Source organism: Camelus ferus, chromosome 12 (genome assembly GCF_009834535.1).
Source record: "Camelus ferus isolate YT-003-E chromosome 12, BCGSAC_Cfer_1.0, whole genome shotgun sequence".
Taxonomy (NCBI): Eukaryota; Metazoa; Chordata; class Mammalia; order Artiodactyla; family Camelidae; genus Camelus; species Camelus ferus.
Window position 1 is genome coordinate 65,125,543 of NC_045707.1, and position 24,677 is coordinate 65,150,219.

General features: G+C 44.3%; 1 protein-coding gene across 1 annotated transcript in view; it reads right to left on the reverse strand.

The window, feature by feature from the left end:
* Nucleotides 1-24,677, reverse strand: part of MYRFL (myelin regulatory factor like) — a 107,111-nt gene that overhangs the window by 32,799 nt on the left and 49,635 nt on the right. The window contains exons 6-13 of the mRNA XM_032493771.1: nucleotides 23,680-23,830; nucleotides 20,202-20,397; nucleotides 18,005-18,081; nucleotides 16,342-16,452; nucleotides 14,551-14,641; nucleotides 7,859-8,059; nucleotides 1,473-1,581; nucleotides 638-747 (exon numbers count right to left, since the gene is read on the reverse strand). Coding sequence (XP_032349662.1) covers nucleotides 638-747; nucleotides 1,473-1,581; nucleotides 7,859-8,059; nucleotides 14,551-14,641; nucleotides 16,342-16,452; nucleotides 18,005-18,081; nucleotides 20,202-20,397; nucleotides 23,680-23,830 — 1,046 coding nt within the window. The remainder of the gene's footprint in view (nucleotides 1-637; nucleotides 748-1,472; nucleotides 1,582-7,858; nucleotides 8,060-14,550; nucleotides 14,642-16,341; nucleotides 16,453-18,004; nucleotides 18,082-20,201; nucleotides 20,398-23,679; nucleotides 23,831-24,677) is intronic.

The following is a 24,677-nucleotide window of genomic DNA, read 5'->3' on the forward strand; positions in this document are numbered from 1 at the left end:
AGAGGGGCTCCTCTGCGAGGATGGTGACATTCCTTCAAAAGAGGGTGATTTGAATATCAAAGAATTCAGACAGGCCCTTGGGAAAAAGCGATAAGGCTCATGAATATCTTTGCCAAAATGACCCATTTACAACTGTGCTGTGAAAGTCAAACATACAGTTTTGTTGAAAAACTCTGCTCCAAAAAAAAAAAAAAAAAGTCAACACTTCAGTCTTCAATCCTTCTAATGAGGAGTGCATTGTTTTCATTATAACTTAAATGATATCACGTGAGACAACACTTTCATAAGTTTTAGTTCCATTTTTCAGGACAAAGTCTAATCAACGCTTGCTTTGTTTCTATTTCTCACGATGCGCGGTCCCTGTTGGAAGTGCGCACCTGCTGGGTGGACGTTCCCAGGGCCGGCGTTGCTCCAACAACAAGACCTGCTGGACTCAAATGCTCCGTTTTCCTTTCTCCCTTATGAGACTTCTTTTTGGTACCTGTGAGCCGGTGTGGGACAATCAGTACCAACTTACTCCGCAGTTTGGGGACGGACTCTTTTTCCTGGTTGGATGTTCAGTGCTTTGTGAAGCCACTGAAGGGGGTTTGCCTGGGAGTGACTGAGCCCCAGGGGCAGGGATCTACTCAGGGGTTACCTTATCGACCATGAGGAAGTTCTCCAACGTCTCTCCGTTTTCACAGGTGACATCGCCAACCTCTCTGACGGCTCTGGGTAGGATCTCTTGCACCTCCTGGGCGATCATTCCTAGACACAAACATGCCAACAGTTTCATCACGAAAAGACCTTTCTGGAGCACATCCTCCCAGGCCCACCTCGGAATGGAATACTGACAGCCACGCAGGTTGTCTTTGCAAACAGATGCTCACCTCTCCTCAGCGTTTGCTCTGATCTATGATGCATTTGAGCAAAGAAGGGACTCGGAGCCAAGGACCACTATGGGATTCAAAGTGGGAATGTCGTTTTCTCTACTCTTTCTGGAGACTCTGAGCCAAGTGTTGGAAAGGGTACCTAAGTTCCCTGTACATAGATGTAAGGCTGGGGCATTAGCCTGACTTTCTTGCTTTTTCTGCAGGAGGATCCTGCACCCTAAATGGTCCTTTTTCCATTTCCAGACTGGCGTATAAACACCGCCTACGGCTTCTCTGACTGAGAACCACCTACCCTGCCACCTTCTGTCTCCATCACCCCGCTGCCCCGCGAGGCCCCTTAACCCTCATCCCACGAGCAAGAGGAGACTCCAGGGAAAAGAAACAATATGTTCAAAATACTCCACCAGTACCTCGGGGTGCAGGAGTGGGGGTGTTGAGTTAAGATGACACAAGACATTCCTCTAACCTTTCCTGTTCTGGTGATGATGTCATTCCCGGAGGACACGTTAGACCGACAGGATGTTGTCAGATGCCATAGCGACGAAGAGGGAATTGGCACTTTAAGAGCTGACAATGCGACATTAAGAAGGCTGTGTGTACCTGTCTGGTGGGCGGCACTGATTCCCATGGCAGATGCGAATTCAGGCTTGTAGTCGTATTCAACAATCCGCATCTGGGCTATTCTTCTCAGCTGTTCAGTCGTGTCAACCTAATTTAATCAAAGAAGAGCCGATTTCACCCACTTAGCCGTTTGCCATTCCAGTCAAGGCCTGGGGTGCCCCAGAGAGAAGGAAGTTGGCGATGGGAACTTGCCCAAATGATTTTAAGGGAAATTTATGTTTTTCTCCTTTGAGAAGCAAAAGTTTTAAGGTCCATGTTGGTGACTTCCATCCCTGACTTAGAAACTGAGCCAGAGTTCTTAGAGCTAAATTACAGGGCAAAATCTCCCTCGTCCTCTCCTCTGGCCTCACCTCTGGCCTCCGAGAGGCGAATGCTCACCTCGGAGAGAAACAGTCGCTGTCCAAGAGGGCAAGGGGGGCATTTCCAAAGGAGCACACAGACAAACACCCAACAGATACAGGCTGACCTTGTGTTTATAAGTCAAAAGCACAGTGCTTGGTGGGAGGGTGTAGCTCGGTGGTAGAGCACATGCTTAGGATGGACGGGGTCCTGGGTTCAATCCCCAGTACCTCCACTATAACAAGTAAGTAAATAAATGAACCTGATTACCTACTCCCAAAGACAAATAAAAAATACATTTTTTAAAAAAGTATAGTGCTTAGTTCAAGTAACGACCTTTGACAAATGGGTATTTCCTGTATCACTGAATTACTTACGGACATCTTGCTGGAGAAAATTTCTTCTAGTGGCAGTTTGCAAGCCCAGATTACCCACCTGCTGGCCCCTCAAAACCCAGGCTTCCTTCCTACAGGTGGCTTTTTCCCCAGACCACCCTGTCAGACCACCCTCTGCTCTTAAAGGTAGTTAAAAGCCCTCCCAGCTGTCCCTGCAAATTCCTTTAAAAAATTTCACTGGGTCCCAGCAAAAGGATAACAGTAAAGACAAGATAGTGAATTTTTCCTAGAACTAAATGTGTTGATGCAAAGGAGTCAAAGGATTCCCCTTTAATTTATTTTTTTTTTAAATCAATTCAGGGTAATATAGCAGGATCGATTTTTTTTTTAATGACCTTATTCAACAAGTAAAAAGTTGGTAACTCTATGTGGGTCCCTAAATTTTGTTTTTAGAATGTAACTGCAATATGAAACCAGTGGTCTCTTGGCAGTTAATGCCGCCTGGACATTCATCCGTGTGTTAGAGTAACCAGAGATGCTTTTCTGTTGTTGGTTGCCTTGGCCCTTAACTCCTCCCTGGACCCACTCTGCCAGGGGAGCTGGAAGGTCCCTCCAATATTATTAAAGGCTCTCTGTCCTTCACCAGTTTGGCTGGTTGTCAAAGGTTGTGTCTTGGTGCTTAACCGGCTAAATGGACTAGCTTTACTTAGGTGCTGGTCGGGGGAGTCTAACACTGAGCGCACTGCTGTTTTGATAATTGCTGTTATCAAAAGCTTGGCTCAATTAATTCATTCATCGCTTGATCTGACATTTACCAATCACCTTCAACACAGCAGGCACTACACTAAGTATTGGGACTTCAAGATGATTGCCTTTCTAAAGTTCATGGTCTGGACGAGAAAACAGACTCACATACTATTACGATGTGAGAAATGCAGGGTGATGATGGAATTGTGAACAGAGAATCACGGCAGCTCCAAGGAGGAACCTACAAGATTCTCAGGGAAGGACGAAAGAAGGCTTCCTAGGGGTGGTGAAGCCCAACCGAGACCTTGGCTCATTTCAGTTCTCAAACACGCTCAGCCCCTTCACTACGAGACCCTTGCTCCTGGCATTTCCTGGCCTCAGAAGCTCCTCTGTCCCCTCCTCTACCTTCACCTCCCCCAGGTTAAAACATCCCTTCACCGGAGACGCATTCCTTGACCTCCTGGACAAGGAAGGCCTTACGTGCTAGCAACTCCCTTTCTTTTCCTTCACAGCACTAGTCCAAGTTGTCCCCAGACAGCTAGTGAGTCCCTTTTATTATCCTCTAATATCTATTATTGTCTATTCCTAGAGACTGTTCACCCCAGAAGGGTGAGGACATACTTGAGGCCACGATTTTCTGTTCATCTCCCCATCACCAGTTTCTAGTACAACTCCTGGCACGTAGTAGGTGCTTAACTAACATTTACTAAATGCATTAATAACTTTCTGATAGGAGTTAGTCGAAGAAAGATGTACGGCAGGGAGAGGGGTATAAAGAGGAAAACCAGGATAGGGGTGCTGGGCAGACAGAAGAGCGGGTCCCGAGGCAGCAGCTCCCCTGAACGATGTTGGTGGGAGGTTGGCGTGACTTGATGGTAAAGAACAAGGGCAGAGCGGGGAGGGCCCTGGGGCCACAGGAGGCGGGCGCAGTCACAGTCTCACACCGACTTGTCTCTGTGAGCGCCTTCCTTCATTCAGCAAACAGTTAGCTGCTCTGTGCAAGGCACTGGAAATTCAGTAAGTATTTTTCATCTGAAGCTTAAATTTTAATGGAAGTTCCATTCCTGTGGATGAGGACTGTGTCCCACTCATCTTAGGACCTGCACGGTGTCCGACAGCTAATAGACACCCAAACTATGAATGAAAGAAAGGAGGTAGTGAAATGGCAGGGGGTCAGTCAGGAGCCAGGCTGGGCTGACCTTGCACCAGCCAGGCCCTGCCCTGTTCCCCACTCCCCTCACCCTTGGGAATCCTGGACTATCTTGGCCTGCTTCTCATCATCCCCTTGGGTCCTGCATGAGGCCCCATCGGAGACCAGTGCAGAGGCCAGGTCAGCTCCTTTGCTGCAGAGGGAGATCAGGGGAGGGTGTGTCCTTGCTGCGACCATCCAACCTACATGGTGGCCAAATGACCCCTGCTGTCTAAGTTGGACCCTTGCCTGCAGTTCCCCACCTAAGACATATTCCTAGACATAGCAATTTGGTTCAATAGGCACTGTTACCATTCTATTTCAGACAGATTTTTGGCCAAAGAAAATTCTGAGGGCTGGCTTGGGGACTTAAACACCTTCTACAATAATCTTTTTCTAAGAAAATGCTCTTGTGATTTGTAATGCTGGATCACAGACTTGCTGAAGCTAAATATAAACAGACTGTATTCCATGTTCCCCGTGGCACGTACGTCTGGCCCCAGGAAAGCCCTCGAGGTGAGGGCTGTGCCTCTTGGAATCCTCTACGAAGACGTGTACAAAGGCCACTACTCAGCACCACGCCTGGCTCATCCACGTGTGTTGAGTACGAGGCTGGAATCTGAATTTGGGTGTCTGACTTGATCAGAGGTTTTGGAAAGTTCTGACTGTGAATGCAAGTGGCCTTCTCTGTCCTGCTGCCTCTCACCCAAGGTTTCTATATCACTAACTCAAGGATCGCACCACAGGGAAGACATTCCAGTCCGTGGACTCCAGGTCATTCAGGGAGGGAGATCTCATTAGCCAAAAGCCACAGCCGGGACGATCAGCCTCCCATCAGGAGCCCCCGGGGTGGCACTGGCTCCCCCAGAGTGAGGCACTTCTGCATCTAGCTCGTGGCCCTGCGGGGAGACTTTGGCTGAACTAGCACACTGAGGGTGCGGCTGGGAGAAATCATCCTGGAGCTGTTCACCTTAACTGATTTTTCCCCCCTGGCTTTTCATTTTCACTCCTTTGCTGCCTGGTGTTCAGCCTTCACCAGAGGATTTGGCTGATGCATTCAGTGTTCACTTTCTTCTTTTATTTGGTTGTTCTTTTTTTTGTTTTTGGTTTGGGTTTTGTTTTTTTGCATTGACACTGGTGTTCTTCACGCCCCTTGGGTTTTCAGCACACGCTTTCTGCCTTGATTTTGTCAGTTTCCATTGTAAGGGCTTCATCTCCATCTCCAGGCCGCCATCACTCAGTGAACGCCATGGCTGGGTAACTGAGGTGGTTCTTCTCTGAAGCTGAACTTGTTTTCCAGTGCCTCAGTGTCGCAGGTTGCTGTCACAGCTGCTTTCTCTTCTCTGTGTCTGGGACGTGCATCCAGAAGAGCCCCCGGGATCTCCACCAGTGCCCCAACCCAGCACACTTGTGTGCTTAATACCCACCAAGCCGCCCCCACTGCCCCGAGTGAGGAGACTCTGAGCCTATGTTCACCCTCCCATCTCGGGACCAGGGGACATGCTGGCACCTACAGCTCATTCACATCAGCTGATCCAGAAACCAGCCAAGGCTACCGTGCATCCTTAAAGCACGGGAGGCTGCCTCAGGTCTCACGCTCACAATCAGATCAACCAAAGTTTCGCTTCCCAGCACATTTGGAAGAACAGCCTTCTGTTCAAAAGTTGGGGAAACTGCGTCAGGATGAGGCGAAGGTGACGTTCACACACCTGTGAGCACCGTCAGCGACATCACCATCACCTCTCCTGTCTGTAATAAATGGCCAGTGGAACAGACAAGGTTTCTAGAAACATGTACTTCATAAATGTGGGTAGACTTATGCAGGACTAATATATTAATACGAAATAATGTAACTGATGAAGTATATATAATTTGCATTTTTTTACAATAGTAGTAAAATCCATTTGTTTAGTCTCCTGCAGCTAAAAAATTCCTTCCTATATATGAGCTTAGAAAGAGCCCTAATACGAGTCAAATGAATATGGGTGTTCCCTGTTTGCAGAACAGTAAATAGATAGACCATGTCTGGACCAAAGTCCCTGGGTGAGTGGGTCCCAGAATCAGGACAAAAACCTCTAGCCTTCAAACCAGAGACTGGCTTCTCTTTACTCCCTCCTGCTGCTGGGAGTCAGAGGGGGACACAGGAATGTCACATGTAGAGACTGGATTGGGTGACACTTCACTTCATGGATGGAGAAGGCTTCCTAGTGGGACTGAAGAAATTCTAGGGGAGTTTGTTATTTTTTTTTTTCCTTCTCTTTTTTGTTTTTATTTGATGGCTGGACTGGGGATTGAACCCAGGACCTCATGCATGCTGAGCATACGCTCTACCACTGAGTTATCCCCGCCCGCCAGGGAAGCTTGTTATTTTAAGACGATATATGTCCTTCAAACCAAGGAGCACCATTTGAAGACGTCTGGTGAATGAAGTTCTGGGAAAGCCCAGTGGTAGCGGGAGGGGCTCCTCTATTTACATTGAGATGAGGCTTGGTGGGGAGCGGTATAGCCAACTGCAAGCATGTCTGAGTTGGTGCGATCTGAAACGCAGACAGGTCATCTCTTTCTCAAAGGCAAAGGCACAAAATCTAAGACTGGTATCTAGAAACGTTATGTGAGAACCTTTTAGCCCTGAGAGCTCCCGTCCAGCTAGTAGGTCACAGCTCCTCTGATGTGAACCACGCAGCCTTGCAGTCAGTGTAAAAGTCGACAATTACAACCATTCTTTGCAATCTTCTCCGCCAAAGAGGACATTCCTGGGCTGGTTTAGAAAAGCCAGTGCAGATTTGCACTGGGAAAGGAATGCACTCTGGAGGAATGGCCAATGATTTACAGATTAGGTGTCCTCTTAACTAAGAAAGAATAAGGAAAGGAGGTTTAAAAACACCATTCTGCTACCACCTCAAAAATGTTTACAGGAGAAGCAGAGGTGGGCGCGTGGGGAGGTGTTAGAAGCATCGAGAAGGAAACAAACGGTGGAAACAGGAGTGACCTGGCACCTTAGTCCTAATCCCGTGGGTCTTCACAGCAGCTCTGACTTTCCAAGAAGATTCTGTAGTTATTTTCTCAACAGGTTAAAAATTGTAAAAGATTCAGAGGGGTCAGGCAGAGAGGCACCATTTCCATCTTAGAGATAAAGACATTGAGCTTGGGCGAGGTTGAGCATTTTATCCAGGCAACAAGCTAACAAGCAGCGCCCTGATTTCTAAGCCTGATTCTGATTTCCACTAGGCACCCCTGGAACCTGGAGCAGTGGGACCTAGAAGGTGGAGAAAGGTGTGGAGTTGAGGGGACCCTGGCTGACGGGGCTGGCGCCCGGGACTCTGGGAGGAAGGGGCTGGAGAGGTCCAGGAGAAATGCAGGCAGGACCTGGACCTGGCCAGCGCCCGGAAGATGATCAGGGAGATGGAAGTTTAGAGATGGAAAGGAAAAGGACTCCCCAGGAGCTGACAGTTCGTGGATGGAAAGGCAATGGCCCGTGGAAAAGAACTCAGAGACTTCCCGCTTGTGAAGCCAGCGCTTTGCCACCATGGCCCACTGCTCCCGGCAGGGAGATTCGTCCTCTGGGGCAGGAGCTGCTTGACGGTTTCAGCAGAGACGCCTAATGGCTCCAACCCTCACAACTGCTAAGCGGCGTGTTCATCTCACACCAGCAGGTGACACGGAGAGATGCCTGGGCCAGGCGTGTCAGAGCCCAGGAGGGCCCGGACACCTGGCTCAGGTGTCAGAGGAGGTGTCGAGGCCAGCCCCGTGCTCACCTCCTGGACGTTCTGCTTTGCCCTGCTGTCAGACGGATGCATAATTGTCCCCATCACTTTCACATTGCCACAGACAACCAGAGCTTCGTCCGGTGCGTCTGTGTTTATGCCCACACGACTGTGACAAACCACAGATTCTGGAACTTGTCCTCGCTGCCATAAGGCATCAGTGTCATTTTCAAATTGCCCAGGGTTGGAGGCCTGGAAAAAATAGATACATATATTACAATAAAAGTTACAGAAGCAGGAATAGACAATGGCTTTATTCCCCAGAGTAAAGGAAAAGAGAAAGTTGGCTAAGTCACTTGAGAATCACACGTGGGGTGGGACGTTCTGACATATCTGAATAACTGTGTCCCCAGGGGAGCCAGGGAGGATCCCCTCACTGCCCTGCCTGCCACGAGCAGGAGCTCTGGGTGTCACTGTTCGCAGCGCCAGTCCCTATCTGGAATGGTGAATGTGTCAGTTACCCTAGGTGGACGATTAGGAAGAAGAAAACTAAAAGGACTATCTCTTCAGGGATAATAATAATGACTTAAAACCAGAATATTACATCAGAAAATATTACAAGTTTATTAAAGCTGGGATAAACTAAAGAAAATTACCCTGAATTTAGCTAGCCCTCTTATAGTTTCAAAACACTTTCATGTTTATGATTCCTTATACAATTGACAAGGGAATGACAATGTCGCTATATTTCATGCAACTCAGCTAGTCCTTAAGCAGCAGATGATGCTGGAGGAAGAGCTGTAACAGCTGCATTTGCTTTGTGCCAATCCTCACCCCAATTCTGTGAGATTGGACCATTAACCTTCTTTTACTGATACTAAGACTCTGAAAGGATAAACAATTTGCCCAAGGTCATAAGGCTCCTAAGTTCTGGAGCTGCAAATATACTTCCTTTGATTATTAAGTAATGATTCTAACTTTGACTTTTGTGGTGTTGCCTAGAAGTAACTCTGGCCAAATGCAATCTCCAAAGACAAGACAAGTAAAACCAAATTTTACTGTTAGATAAATTTTTTTGTCTAAGAGTTTTCCACTGTGACTGCTCCCCTCCTCCTCGCTTCCCTGTAGCCACTGAATCTATTTCCACATATCTTTAAGTGAATTCATGGAAATCCTCAAAATTAATTTGTTTTTCAAATTATGACCTAATCTTCTCTACCTACTCTCTTGGTATTATTTGACGGTTTTTACCATGTGCATGTGTGCCAATTTAAAATAACAATGAAAAGAAATCTCAAAATTTAGTTCTAAGTTTGGCTTCAGTTAAAAGAACTTTTAGGTGTCTTCAACTTCCTATTTCATTCCCACCTGCCTGAGCTCTGAGCTGTTTGGAAGACTCAACCATTGACACTGGATAGACAAAAGCAGGGAAAGAATACAAAGTAACAACTTTGAATATTATTTTGTGTGAATTCACTCCAGCAAAGAGCCTTTCTGCAAGGTTCCTAGAGCCCCCTTGGTTGTGAATGGCAAATTGGCTTTGACTCAAATCCTTTTATAGCGAGCAATCAGCTACATCCAAAGGTATGCCGTATAAAATGTCGATGTATTTTGCTCTCCTCTGAACATAATGAGCCACTTCAAGGAGATAAAATAGGACAGTGATGGATTTTCTTTTTCTTAATGAGCTTTGGGGTAATTATTATCCTGTTGGTAACTTGATAGCACTGGAGAAGCAAATAAAAGTAGATTCAGTTTGGGGGAACAGTTGCCACAATCTCCCCTGGTTTTCATCAAATGAAAACTCAGATCCCTAAACGTGTTCAGATCATTTTGGAAAGGGCCGCAGATCTACAATATTTTAAATGTATAGTTTTAAAGAGAAATCCTCATCAGTAGTGGGAAATGTAATTATAAAATCTGTGAACTTATTTCCCTTCTCTGGTATCCAGGATCTTAATGTGCCAAAGCAAACTGAAATGGAATCACAGAAAAATATTCTGGAATCACAAAGTTGTGTTCACATGTGGCCCAACAGTTTCAATGATATCAAACACCAAAATGAATTAAAGTTTCTAAAATATTTTTATTATTTATCTCACAGCCTCATATATTGAGGGTAGACGCGAACATTTTAGTCTATGTTGTGACACAAACTGGCTGTGTGACTTTCGGGAAGTCACTTAACCTTTCTGTACCAGTTTTCTCCTCTGAAGAATAAAGAAGACATTGGTCTTCTTTACCTATCTCACGGGGTTGTGGGAGTTGATTTAAATCATGTATGCATGAACACTGTGTAAAAATGAGGATGGATGGTCCCAAATTCATCCCAACAAATTCTGCTGTGCATAGTAACCACTGTTCAACCTGTAATCAATTAATCTGCTCTCCTCAGCAACACGTCTACAGGGCTGCACAATTCCAAGGGAGCACCCTTCACAAAGAACACAATGTAAATGGCACCCCCTGCAGGTGCCTGGAAGAGGAAACATCGTTAGTAGTCATTTGAGGCCATTTAAGTTTGGGATGGAAAGCTGTGATTTCTTCGCTTTACCATTGTTTGGGCTTCTAACGCAGCAGCCAAAGAGCGTAATAGGAAAGCTTGAGCTGAGGAAGGCAGTCACAAAAAGATACCCATTTTTGTGTCTTTTGAAAGGGCTATGGAAAATGGGCCTAAAAATGCTCTTTACTGGTGCTACTCAAAGTGTGATCCTCAGGCCAGCAGTAAACAGCATCTCTAGGAGGTTTGTTAGAAATTCAGAGTCTCGGGCATCTCCAACCTACTCGCCCAAAAACTGCGGAGGTGGGACCCAGGAATCCGTGTCTTTACAAGCTCTCCAGGGGATTCTTATTCTCGATAAAGCTTAAGAACTATTTCTCCTTGCCATGCACTACTTCCACACTACTGTGAAAGGGGTCATGAGTTACCCCTGACATAGCTAATAGATGGTTCTGTTGAATTCCAGCTGCAGAGGGAAACAGACATTGCTCCGCACACTGATTCCTCCTTTTGAGTAAATAAAAATTCAGCTGAACTCCAGAAGAAGGATGTGTGTGTGTGTGTGAGTGTGTGTGTGTGTGTGTGTGTATGTGTAGCTCGAGTGTCTGTTGAGGGCGCGAAGGGAGGTTTGTGGTCAGAAATGGGCAAGAGCCAGTGAAAACAGAGGTGGTACCTGGAATGACTCTGCTCTCCCCCCATCCCTCGTCATCCTTGCAAATGCACTGACTCTCCCGACCCTGGGTGTGCGATTGAAGAGCAGTAAAGGAAGACTTTGGGGGGACATGCCCGTTTCTGTTCTTCTGGAAAAGGAACTGGAATAATTTATTAGTTTTCGAAACTAGGAAACCCCGGCGTGTCTTTGAAAGGCAGACAAAGGTAATCATCCCTCCTGCTTGCAACACAGCGCTTCAAACCAGGTTTAATTATGTGTTTTAGAAGAAAAGTAGAGCTGAAAGAAAGCCTCATCATTAACAAGGAGAATCTGAAGGAAGTCTGCTGGGGAGTGCTCCCCAAAACAAAGTCCTGGGAAATAAATCCGTTCTTTGGCGTCAACCTTAATTTCCATTAAATTGGCCAATTTACAGCATGGGACCATGCTCTATTTCCAAAGCCGTTTTGATTGACAGCCCAGATGAACAATTGCTGGGTCCTGCCGACCATTCTCTCTCCAAGGAGAATTCTGAACGCGTGGTCTCCTGAACCCCTCCTGCGGCCTGAAACTCGTCCAGTCCAACCTTCATACGGTCACCCTTATGCTAATTTCCGCTATGGGGAGAAAGGACTCCAGGGTCTCAAAATGAATGGATCTGCTAAATGCAATTTGCAGGTCTCTATGTGATGTGGTCAGGTCTTATAATGTCTTCAGTTGCCAAATTTTTCTTCCTTCACCCTGGAGCTCATACCAACAAACTCAGGGCTTAGACTAAGATGGCCCATTTGGCTTTTTCATAGAACGTAGGCTGGTCTGCCCTCTGCTCAACCCATGATGCAAAGTCCAGATTAGCGCCCTCTAGAACCTCATGGGCAGGAAATGCATTCTGGGGACGATTCTAAAACTCACTGATTCAGACAATAATGCCATTTCTTCCCCACACACCCACCTTTTTAAAATTAATTTATTTAAACACTTGTATTGTGGCATGATTCCTGCACAATAAACTACACCTATTTCAGATGTACAATTTGACGAATTTTTAATAGTGCCATTTCTTGAATTCAGTTTTTCTCTTGGTTAGTTTCAACGTTACATGACTAAACAAATTCAAAAGTCTGCATTCCACAAAAAAAAAAAAGATACTAACTAATATATATAAAATAGATAAACAACAAGTTCATACAATATCTTGTAGTAACTTATGGTAAAAGAGAACACGAATTTGAGTATCTGTATGTTCATGTATGACTGAAGAACTGTGCTGTACACCAGAAACTGACACAACATTGTAAACTGACTAGACATCAATTTAAAAAATATATATATATACACACATACAAAAAAGGTCTGCGTTCACTCTCATGCTGCGTTTTGAGGTTAGAATGAAATAATACCAATAAGAACTTCCAGTCTGAGGGGGAGATGTTTTTACCATTATTTTTCCTCTCCTTGTTAGGGTGACCCTGTGTGACCCAGCACATTGTAGTACAGGGCATCCTCTTTAACCAAAAATTATGACTAGAAGAAAGCCACTGAGTCTGGAATATCATCTTTTTTTTCAAATAAAAACTTAGTGGATACTATGACACCCAATCCATACAATTTATAATTTATTATAAATTAAGTATAATTTATTTATTTTTTTAAGTGTTCATACTGAATATGAGTTGCAGAAACTTTCAACTTGTCGAAGTCATCATTATGAGCTGAATTAGCATCGTGCTTTGGAGATGAGAGGGCAGGCGCCCATTAACGGAGCGCTCCCGTAACAGAATGTTGGGCGGTGTGGTCCCTCTCATGTTGCTGCTGTGCGGACTCGCTCGGCAGCCCAAGTATAGCTTTGCAGGGACCGTCAGCAGGCAATGGAGAAACCTCAACACCAGATAAACTATTCAGAGTATGCAGGTGATGGGCAGACTGCTGACTCGAGCATGAATTCCACAGCTCAGAGCCTCACCTTCACGATACCCAATCTGTGCTAACTCTGAAAAGAAAGACGTTGTCTGTCTGTATTTCTTCCCGTGAGGATTCAGAAACAGTAAGCAACCTGGGTTTCCAGACTGGATTTTAAATCGAATTGATACATACAAAATAGATAAACAACAAGGACCTCCTCTATGGCATAGGGAACTATATTCAATATCTTGTAATAACCTATAATGCAAAAGAAGCTGAAAAGAATGTATGTGTGTATATGTGTGTGTGTGTATAACTGAGTCACTTAGCTGTACACCTGAAACTAACACAACATTGTAAATCAACGATACTTCAATTAAAAAAATTTTTTTAAATAAAATAAATTAAAACTAAATCAGATTTATACTAGTGCAGCATAGTAATCCCAGATTACATCAGGTGAGGTGTCAAAAATCACCCACCTTTGCCCAAGAGGAGTCTGTTTCGCCACAGCTCAGGTGGGGACCTACGAAAGCCCAGCCTGGGGCGTGCACGCTGGCAGGCACAGCACCGGCCCTCACCCTGGGACGCCTGAACACGTTAGTGTGTTACCTCATTTCCATCATTACTTTATTTCCATTAAAACTTTGAGACACAGTTTCAGGAGTTCCAATCATAGATGGCTTATTATTTTTCACTGACGAAAAGAATTACACAGAAGGCCCTTTGTTTCAGAACAGCTCAGAGCCAGCGAGGGAAGACTCACCTCCCCACATGGGCAGCTCTTGTCTGTCCCCAGGCCCAAGTATAACAGCCACAGCAGCGGACATGCCCGTCGTAAACCGTGTCCCCTATTGGGGTTTGCGTGTCCCGCTGAGCCACTTCAAAGACCCATAACAACACAGAGCCCACCCACCCACAGGGCTGCCAGGCCGGTGGCTACCTGTTACCTCATGTCCCTGGCATTCGCTGTGGTGGCCAGCCTGGCCTCACACAGCTGCAGCTGCTGGCAGCTTTCTGTTTTTGTGGCTGCCAGGCCTCCTGCCCACAGCTGTGGCCAATCATTCATTCAGCAAGCCATGCTGAGCCATTACTATGTGCTAGGCAGCGGCCCAGATGTCCCTCGGGTCACCAGTCACTTTGGGGCATGGAATGAATGCCTCCCTACTACTTTCTCTCCCCTGCGGACTTCGGGGTCAGAGGAACCTGGGTTAAAACCAAGCTTTGTGCTCACAGATGACTTTCTCTCCCTCTTAAATCTCAATTCCTCTGGTGTAAAGAATGCAATGTAATTGTGAAACAAAGTAACCGGATGTCGTATAGAAATTATTTAGCCCAGTGCCTAGAACATATCGTAAAAACCAGCACTGCTGACATTTGGGGACGGTAATTCTTTGCTGTGAGGGGCTGTCCTGTGCATTGTCAGGCGCTGGCATCCCTGGCCTTTACCCACTCGATGCCAACAGCACCCCCCGTTGTGACAACCAAGACATTTGCCAAATACCCCTTGGGAAACAAAAGTTCTAGTGGTTGAGAACCACTGTGTAAAACGTCCCTATTATTATTATCATTATTTTATCATCGGGGGCCACTGAGAAAATGCATTCTTCATGCATTCCGTTGAATATGCAATGTCTACTTATAGGGGGAGAAAGCATGTGGGATCCAGAAAAGTCAGAGAACTGAGCTTACCCTGACAATGATCCGTTCAGAGATGTGGGCAGACAACAGGTAGAACTGGTCTTGGTTAGCAGCATACAGTCCAACCACCAACATGAAGTACCTAATACAGAAACAGCAGGGCAGTGCCAACATGTCAGGAAACAGAGACATAATCTGTGCATTCAGACACCACTCAACAGTTAATCAATAGTGAATTTATCCAGGTGGGTTTGGGCTTTACAGATTGCATACTTAAAGATTTTCTCTTCTGCTCTAAGTTGCCGCCCCTGTGAAACCAGAGAGGAGTTGATTCACGCTCTCTCGTTCTGGGTCTGCCCTTTGCCCAGCTGGAGGGACCTGTGAGCTGGGTTGCAGGCCCAAAGCAGCCTCCACTGGGCAGACACCCTGCTGGGGGCCCCGGGCTCGGCCCACCTGGGCTGGCTGGGTGCAGGCCTCGCCCTGCTGCATTCCTGGGCCCTCAGCACAGCACTGCTCACTCACTTGCACAACAAAAAGCCACCTTAGAGGTCCCTTTGTCCAGAACCACCCAAGCCACACATCCTAGACCAGCAGGGCTGACCCAGGCACACAGGCTCCTTCCCCCACTGATCTTCACTTGGCCATGGAACCCGGACCTCTCACATTCTCCAGTGATGACTTCAGTCAAAGGCCAGAACCCTCCCTTGCAACTGTAATCAAGGCAGCCTTCATCACTGTCATTTAAATGGCTTCTTCACGTGTACCACTGATGAGACATTTTTAAGATTAAACCATTTCTGGGAAGTCAAAATAAAAATTATCTCTATCAGAAAAGCTTTTGCTTTACGAACCGCATGAAAAAAAATTCAGCAACTTTTCCTGTAACACTCTAAATTCTCCAATCCCAGGAGAGCAACAGTTCTACCTTGTATCAAAGAAATCAGTAATAGTAACAACTGATGTGATGATGATTTTTATTATTAGCTATCACCTACTGAATGCCCGAAGTGTGTCATGCACTGGGCTAAGCAGTTTATCTACATTAGTTCGCTTAGAATCCCAAAACAACCTTACTGGAGCAGGATATGGGTATTGCCCCCATTTTACAGAACAGAAAAATGAGTCTCAGAGAGGTTGAGTTCTGTGCTCAAGGTCACCCAGCTGCTAAATGACAGTATCAAATATTCAAACTCAGTTCTGTCAGACTCCAAAACTTACGTTCTAAAATCAGTGGTTCTTAAACTTGGGCATGCATCCAGTCACCTGGGGGTTTGTAAAAAGAGAGATTGGTGGCCCCCACTTCACATTTTTGATTCAGTAGGTTTTCAGGGAGGCCCAACAACTTGCATTTATATTAAGTGTCTAGGTGATGTTGCCTCTGCTGGTCCTGGGTCCGCAGTATGAGAACCACAGGTGTAAATCATTAATGCAAATTTATTTGATATTTTTTATCAAAAAAGGCTACAGCAGAGCTCCAGGACTCAGGCCATGAAACTAGTGACCAGCACAGAGAATTTGAGAAATACAGTCAATCCTCAACCCTTGGGAGCAATGAGACATGAACACATGGTCCCTCAAAGAGAATCACAGAGGAAGACAAGTGGATGTGGGGCTGGGCGGGAGAGCAGGCATCGTGGGGAGTGAGGAAAGAAGAAGAAAGATGCCTAAGGGTAAACGAGATGTGTCCTTAAACAGGAAAAGTCAGAGAAGGGAGGAGAGCGGCTGAGGGAGGCCCAAATCTCCCAGCAGGCCGAGCCCAGGGGCTCAGAGGGGCCCCTGGAGGGGACCGGGCTGTCCGGTGGAGCAGCCGACCAGCCCGGGGCTCACCCACGATGCCAGTACCTCTGGTCGGGGTTTGGCTTTCCCTTCTTCCTCATGTTATTTGCTGTGGTTTCGCTGAAGTGTAACCGGCCCAGCGTTACTTTGGTGACCTGGTCAGCAAGCAGGTCGACTCTAAAACAAACAGCAAGAAATACCGAGACTAAGAGAACAGAGAGTCTCTGATCATATATAACTCATTCTTAGATTCTCGGGTCTGTTCAGTACCCTCATTCTCATCACACCGTGAAGGACACTGATTTTTAATAAACCGTCCACAGCCTGGTCAGGAACGGCTGCCACGGGATAATTCTTGCATCATTCAGCTCAAGCCCAGAGCTTCTGACTCACAACGGCTCGATGCTCCTGTCCCATGTACGGGTTTTTTGACCTCCACGACAGGAGAAAAGACACATTGCATTTGTGCCTCTGGTACTGTTGCTATAGCCCTCGCCGCCCGACTGAAGCAGTTTCTCGAGGTTCCTCGTGAGCTCCTTGGCACCCCCTTCCCGCGTCTGCCCTCTCCTGTCCTGGTCGTGGGAGGCTGCTTGCCTGCTCCTGAGGAAGACTGCGCACAGCCTGCCCAGCCGGGGAGAAGCGATGCCCCAGGCAAGTTCAGTGCCGTGTGCACATGTGCGCTTCAGGCTGAGCTCCCGCCTGGTCTGTCCCGGGTGTAGGACCATCTCCTTCCCCTCAAAATGGGATTGACTCAGGGTCGGTTCAACCCAGCCAAATCAGCCGAAAAGCAAATCCCACATCCCATTCATTCTATAGGGCAAACTCTTGCTTTGGACCACCCTGTTGCGTTGGGTAAATCCCTGTTCTGTATGCTTTCTGTTTTAGAACCCACTAGGCAATCTATCAATATTGCTTTAAAAAACAAGAAAAATGAACTGTAAGCACAGCATGGATCCAGAACCTTGGAATCTAATTGGCATCATGCTGATTTAAATGAAAAATTAAAAGAAAGATCTAACGTAATCTATCTTAAGAAAACAAAGTTGTTAGCGAGGTTGTCAGTAATGAATGATTATAAAAATAATGGTGACTTTAAAATGGAGCTTTCATTTTATTTTATTTTATTTTTGGAGGGGGTGGCACTTAGGTTTATTTATTTAATTCTTTTTATAATGAAGGTACTGGGGATTGAACCCAGCACCTCGTGCATGCTAAGCATGCACTCTACCAGTTGAGCTGTGCCCTTCCCCTAAAATGGAGCTTTTAAAAAGGAATTTTTTGCAGTTATTTCAATGTATTTTACCTCTACTTTTGTTGATAAGCATGTGTTCATAATATTAACATATTACTACTGATTTAGTACAGTACAATTTCTACAGTGGAATTCATTTTATTTTATTTTTAAATTTCAATTTTTTTGATTGAAGTTAGTTGGTTTACATGTTTCAGGTGTTCAGCAAAGTAATTCAATTATACATAAATATATGTATTCTTTTTCAGATTCTTTTCCAGTGTAGGTTATTACTAGATATTGAATATAGTTCCCTGTGCTAGACAGGAGGTCCTTGTTGTTTATCTATCTTACATACAGTAGTGTGTACCTGTTAATCCTAAATTCCAAATTTATCCTTCCCTGCCCCCAGAATTTATTTTAAATAAGCAACATACATCAGGCAAGAGGCCTTCTTCCCAAAACATTCACAAAGAAATTTAGAAAAAAATTTCTTACTTAACAGGATTGAAAATCTTTTTGCTTCTGTCTGCTTGGGACTGTTCAATAGCAATTATTTGATTGGTGGCTTCTACCTGTGTAGAACAGCAAAAAAAGTAATTACTAACAAGTAACTTATTTATTAGTTAAAATGCTCAACAGTAAATAATTTTCAAGTGTTTAAAAATTTTCCCAAGTCATCAAGTTGGGCACTTGGCAGGAAGGACAAGTCACTGAAAGGATGTTTCAGACAACAGCCCTGACCTTAAAGTGGTGTGTCATTGGTGAGAAATGAAACAAACATCTGTAAAACTAAATAAAGAAAGCACAAGACCACAGAGGGTTTCAGGTGAACAGTGACTACAGAGTGGGCTAGTAAAACATAAGAGCAAGGCAACTCGAAGGACACATGCACTCACTCATTCATTCATTCATCCTATAAATACTTGCTGAGCACCTGCTGTGCACCAAGCATTAGAGATGAGAAGAAGGCAAAATTAACAGAAATCCCAACCTTTGCAGAGCTTAAAAGAAGAGCTCACAGCAAACAATAAAAATAAATGAAATATAGGAAATGACATTCATTCAGTAGTTGCTACAAACTCTTCTGGTTATCACTGAATAGTGGCAAGGGCGTGCTGAGATCTGCCCTACCAAATATGGCCTGTAAGTATTTGCATAGTAACAATCTTTCTGGACAGCAATTGGGTAACCTACATCAGGGGTTTCAATAATGCTCACTGATTCGATGTATAAATTCCTCTTCTGGAATTTATCCTCATGCAAAGATGGGTATTCGTGGATGTTCACTGCAGTGTTATTAGCAACAATAAATAATTGGAAAAAGAAACAAAATTTACAATAATACAGGAATTAATGTGGTATCTCGATAAAATGGAAAATAGTATCATCTCTGTAAACAATATTTTATAGAATCTTTAATGATATCATATAATTCCATTTTCACAACATAATATTAACAATTTGAGATTAATTTTAATAACAAACATATGAGGCAAAATTAGGCTATCAGATAGTGGATCCCAAATATGAATGAATTTTTTCTCTTCTCCACTCTTTTCTAATATGTTCCATAATGTTCACCATGGACTCATGTTACTTCCATAATCAGAAAAATATGTTTTATTATTGCTTGTTTTATTTTGGTTTGGTTTGGATTGGTTTTGTTTAGGAGTTCGGTTGTGAGCTGTGTTCAGCAGTCGAGCCCCACTTTGGCAGACTTAGTGGTTGGGCCAAGGTTTCCTGATCAGGAAAAGCTATGCAGATAATGGATGTTTCTCATCCTAAGGAGCTGGATCTCAGGTAGCAATTAAAAAAATACCTGTTGACCACTCAAAAGTCATCCTACCTGCATTCTATCATTTACCACCTTGGGTGAACTGTGTAACTTTACTGGGCCTCAATTTCCCCTCTGTTAAATTGGAAAAGAAGAGGCATTGACTAGATTAGTGGTTCCTTGGCTTTTTTAAAGTTAGAGGTTCCTTTGAGAATTTGGTGAGCACTGTGAATCTTCGGCATGTCAAAATGCACCAGTGTCAAAAATAATCAAATCATTACGTTCAGTAAAAGAAGTGCAAGATGTATACACTAAAAATGTCAAAACTGTGGTTTGAATTGATGTTTCTGAATTGAGGCTGAAGAAATTGGCAGCTTCCATTTCCTATGTCTTGAAACATTTATTCTTAGACCCCATCCACCACGCTGTGAGGAAGCACAAGCTGTCCCACAGAGGGGTCCGCAGGAGGGAGAGCCAAGCTTCAAGCTCAGCTTCAGCCCCCTCTGAGCTCCTGGCTGATGGCCAGCACAAATCTTGGAGACTAGATCCAGGCCCAGAGGAGCTGCCCCAGCTCATGGCTCCTGAACAGAGGTGAGCTGTCAGAGCCAAGCCCTGATCCAGTCGCAGATCTGTGACCCAAACCTATGACTGTTATTATTTTTAAGTTGCTCAGTTTGGGGATAGGTTGTTACGCAGCAACAGATAACTGGAACACTCAGTAAATGTTGGCTGAATTAAATTAAACTGGGGGGGAGGGTATAGCTCAGTGGTAGAGTGCGTGCTTAGCATGCATAAGGTCCTGAGTTCAATCCCCAATACCTCCATCAATCAATCAATCAATCAATCAATCGACCTAATTACCTCCCCACCCCATCCCAAAAAGAATAGTCAAGTTAAAGTGAACTAAAGAAGACTTACCTTAACCCCAAAAGCTTTCAAGTAAAACATTTCTATTGGCTTTAGGCCCATCTGGGTTTTGACAAACTTTGGACTTCCCCAGACTTGGATATGGATGGTTAGCTGAAAATGGTTCTTCTTTTGGCAAACAAAGGCTTCATCTGCCGGTGAAAAATTAAATCCTTTGTCTGTGACAACTCGATAGCCGATATTGGGTCTGTGAAACGTGGAATCAAGCAGCCGGTTTTACAAATATCTTCTACACATTTTCCTTCATTAATGATATTAATTATACAAACATTCCAAGAAAATGTATTGTGGAAAGTCCCTTTTGGTGTATTTAATCAATCAGTTTTGTTCATTTTTATCAGGGAAATGAAAGTACCATTTCAAAATGCAGCGGGCCCCCTTGCAGCTTTTTATCTTCACCAAGATGTACAATTCTTGTCAAACGGAACCATCATTTCCTCTGCCTGCCTTTTCCCTTTGTGCTTCCTAGACTTCTAATTTGACTTCATCATAAAACAGAGGGATAGGTAAGAAGATGAGAAGTCACCACATTCCTCAGACTTATGAAATATCTGGGCTAGAACTCATCTCTTTTCCTCCTTTAAAAAAAAAATCTCTAAATTTCATCAGTAACACCACACTCAAATAGTCATTCAGATGAACGAATATTCAGCCTTCTGGTAGTCACATGAAGAAAAATAGACTGGTCAGAATTACCAGGAATACTTTTAAGCCAGATTAACTAGAGACAGTCAGACTACTGATTGAACACGTGTTTTCACTGGAGTGTGGTCATTTCTTTTTTGTCCTCCTGATCTGAAATAGCACTGAATACCCATGATGCTGGCTACTTCTGCAGAAAAAAAATGGGATAATGGTGGGGCAGCTAACCAGACTCCTGCTTCATTTGTTTTATCAAATCATTTTCAATAGCAATACTTTGTGTATTGTATGTTCCATGAAATGCTTTTAAATGTTAATAAAAATAAAACATACTAGACGTGTAAACATTATGAAGTAGAGAAGAGAATATAAAGTCGAAAGCGCCTTTGGTGAGTTTTTCTAAATATTTTGTAGATATGGAGCATGATTTTTAGTGCATCAAGATTCCTGAATGTGGGTTTTTCCTCAGGAAAAGAAGCTTCTTCCTAGGACAACACACAGAGGAGGTGGGTCCTGGCCGCTTTGCCAGCTCCCTGCTACTGTGCGGATCTGTGCTTTCTGGGATCTCGACTCGGGTGGCTGCCATGTAACAAACAACGGAGAGTTTCTAAATTTTCCTCTAATTTCAGAGACGGAAAATATGAATGGGGGTCTTGGGGAAACAGCGTTTATGTTCTCTGCAAGTTACGCACCTCCCTTCTGGACCAAGTCACTAGGGCATAGATTAGCCTCAAGTGGCTGCTCAAAACCTCCAAAATCACAGTGCCTGCCGGCAGCAACAGAAAAATCCAGTGAGTGAAGGATTTGATAAAGACCGCACGTCTTACGCCATCTGGGAACCCTATATGGACTCAGATTTCTAGAACGAATCTGCGAATTTGCTTGTGTAAGGGCCAGGATGGACTGAATTGTATAGATTTCACTATAGAAAGTAATAAGAACTGTCTTGGTTTGAGAACAAAGGGAAATATCTTTTCGCGATCTTCCATGTTTCACTGTCAAAAAACTGAAGAAAGAAGGCAAGGTTTGCAGCTCAGATCTGACCATTGGCCTGAAATTGAAGGACAGCTGTAAGCAGAAGCTGAATCAACCCACAACAATTACACAGTTGAAGATTTTTCTGAATCTTAAACACAAATTTCTGGTTGTAGAAATTATTCTATTTACCTACGAGTAGCAGTTCTGTTTTTGATATCAAAAGTTAATTATAAAGTCAACTAAACTGGCTTTTTTTACAGCTCCTTTTAATACAGATTTTGAATACCACTCCCCCCCCCAAAAGATTTAATAACTTTTTAATCCCCTAACTTTATTGCTTTTAGGTTATTTAAGAAAGTGATATTTTTGTCACAAGTCAGACATCATAATCTAAGAAGAGACAAGTGATTTTCTGTCTCAATGATATGAGCAGTGAAATCAAGAAGGCCTGAATTCTAATCCAGTTGAGTATTGTCTTCCTTTTTTTAATTAAGAAAAGTGAATTATGGCTAAGCATTCAAAATAAATCTACCTCTGCACCTTTGAGTTGATACCATTTCTGTTCTTTTTTTCCAGATCAGTGGAGCATAGATTGGCTGTTCAAATAAACTTAAAAAAATAAAAAATAAAACTACTCAAATAAGAAGAGAGGTAACAGTTACCTTGAAAACTTCATAAACTCAGATGCATAAAGACTAGGAAGCATTCAAGGCTTCAATTAAAATACTGTGCATATGTGTAACAGGTTCATACCTCGGTGCTCATTCTTAGGGTTGAATACAGAACACTCCCCGAAAAATCAAGATGGCTAAGACTCAAAACCGAGACCTAGGGACCCTTCCCTTCTTTTTCTACTGCCCACGGTGGCAAAGATACAAGCTGTGACATTTCAATGATACAATTAGCAGTTTGTGTCTTTCTGCCTCTTGTCAAATACACCAACTCCCAAAGGCTGTTGAAACTGCTTAGATTTTGTTTTAAGGAAAACATTTCTTCCTTCTAGTTCATCCAACATAAAAGTCCTGGTGATTAGTTTTGCTCTTAAAGAAGCTATATTTAGGTTTTGAAAATGCCATGAAGCCCCTCAAGTTTGTAGCCCGACATTTCCCATTTCATATTCTATTTATTAATGGAAAATCCTATTCTTTAATCATTAGCACATTTTAGTGTTTTAAGAAAGCAGTTATAGTCCATGAAAATTCTGGAAGAGTTGGGTAGGTAAATTATATACTGAAGGATAAAAAGAAGGCTTACAGGATGTTTAAGAGCAATGATGTGTAAGCCCACATTTATTTCTTGAAACTATAATGTCACAAGAATAGTATGCAAATTTTCCAGTTTATGGCTATTTTACACAGTTTGATTTTGGTCTCAATATAAAGCCACCATCAATTGCTATGAAAGCCACTATGTCTGCCACTGACAATAAACTGGTAATACTGATTCTCAGCATAGATTTTGGGGGGGCTAACAATTTAATGTGCCCCCCCCACCAAAAAAAGTGTGCTATGGAATTTTTAACTGCAGGATTCGATGTTAGTGATTTGGGACATCGCCATTTTCCAGCGTTTAGTTTAAACCAGGCATGTGAACTCCGAAAGGCTCCCTCCCCCTCCATCATTTAGTGGGTAAATTATGAGTTAGAATTACAAGTCTAGATTCCTGAAGGCCAGAAACCAACGTCCCAACTATTCATTAGTTAAAATGCAAAAGGCAAGGAGGAAGACACACCTTCCCACTGACCCATCCCATTGGCTCAGGGCTGGCATCAAAGCCCAGATCCTTGGAGTTAGTCTGGAGAGTTAGCACTGCCTTTCTCCCCTCTCTCCAGCCAACCAAGGCCACTTACAGGTTTTCGTATTGACCGTTTACTAAACCATGCCAAGGAGCACTTCGGTATGGCCGCCACTTCGGAGCAGGCGAGCACTGGTCCGCAAGCATCGCGCTCTGCCTCTCACTGTCACGGTCTTGCGCTTCGTTGCTGTGACTCCTGCTTGTCACTGCGAAGAAACAGGCACGTCAGATCCTTCCTCCAAGGCTGTTTGTCCCAGACTCACAGACAGCCGCGTGGAGCTAAGGCACAGGCCATGTGACCGCATGAGGAGTGACACGTGTGGGAGGCAGGGGGCACGTGGCTAGCCTTGCTTCCTCAACTGTAAAGTGAGGAGCGTGGGGTCAGTGATTTCCAAGGTGCCATGGCGAGCGCTTGTTAGAAACTTTGCCCTCGGGACCCACTTCCAGTCTGTGTGGTTTGAGTGAAGGCCACTTCCAGCCCCGGGGAGGGTAGCGGACCCAGGCTTGATCCATCAAACTACAGAATTTGCATCAGTAATTTCACCAGGTAGACACATGGCCTAATGCAACCCAAGCAGAGTGGATCTCAGCACTTTAGGTCAGGTGGATTCAAAGATGTTGACTCTTTTCCATGAGGTGTGAACCTGTAAGACACATCCCTGAAAGCTGCTGGCGCCACTTTGGGACATGAGGGGAAAGCCTGTCTGGGGATGAAGCCAGCAGAGCAGAAGGCACAGCTGAGAATGAAGGGCACCCGGTCCTGATGGCATGTTTTGAGTTCTGGGATCCAGTCCTAAATCTTAGGTTACTGGACCCCATAGATGCCCTAGTTTTGTTGTTGTGGTTGTTTGTTTTGTGATTAAGGCAGCTTGAGGGTATTTTGGGCTTTGTCTTTGGCTTCTTCGTTTTTGTTAATCGTAACCAATACTTTCTAATCTGTTACAGGTCCCTTGTGGCACCAAGATTCTGTGGTCCAACTTGCTTTTTGAACTTAGATGAGTTATTTATTCACGTAGCATCTTACTTCCCTCAACTGCAAAACAGAAATTATAA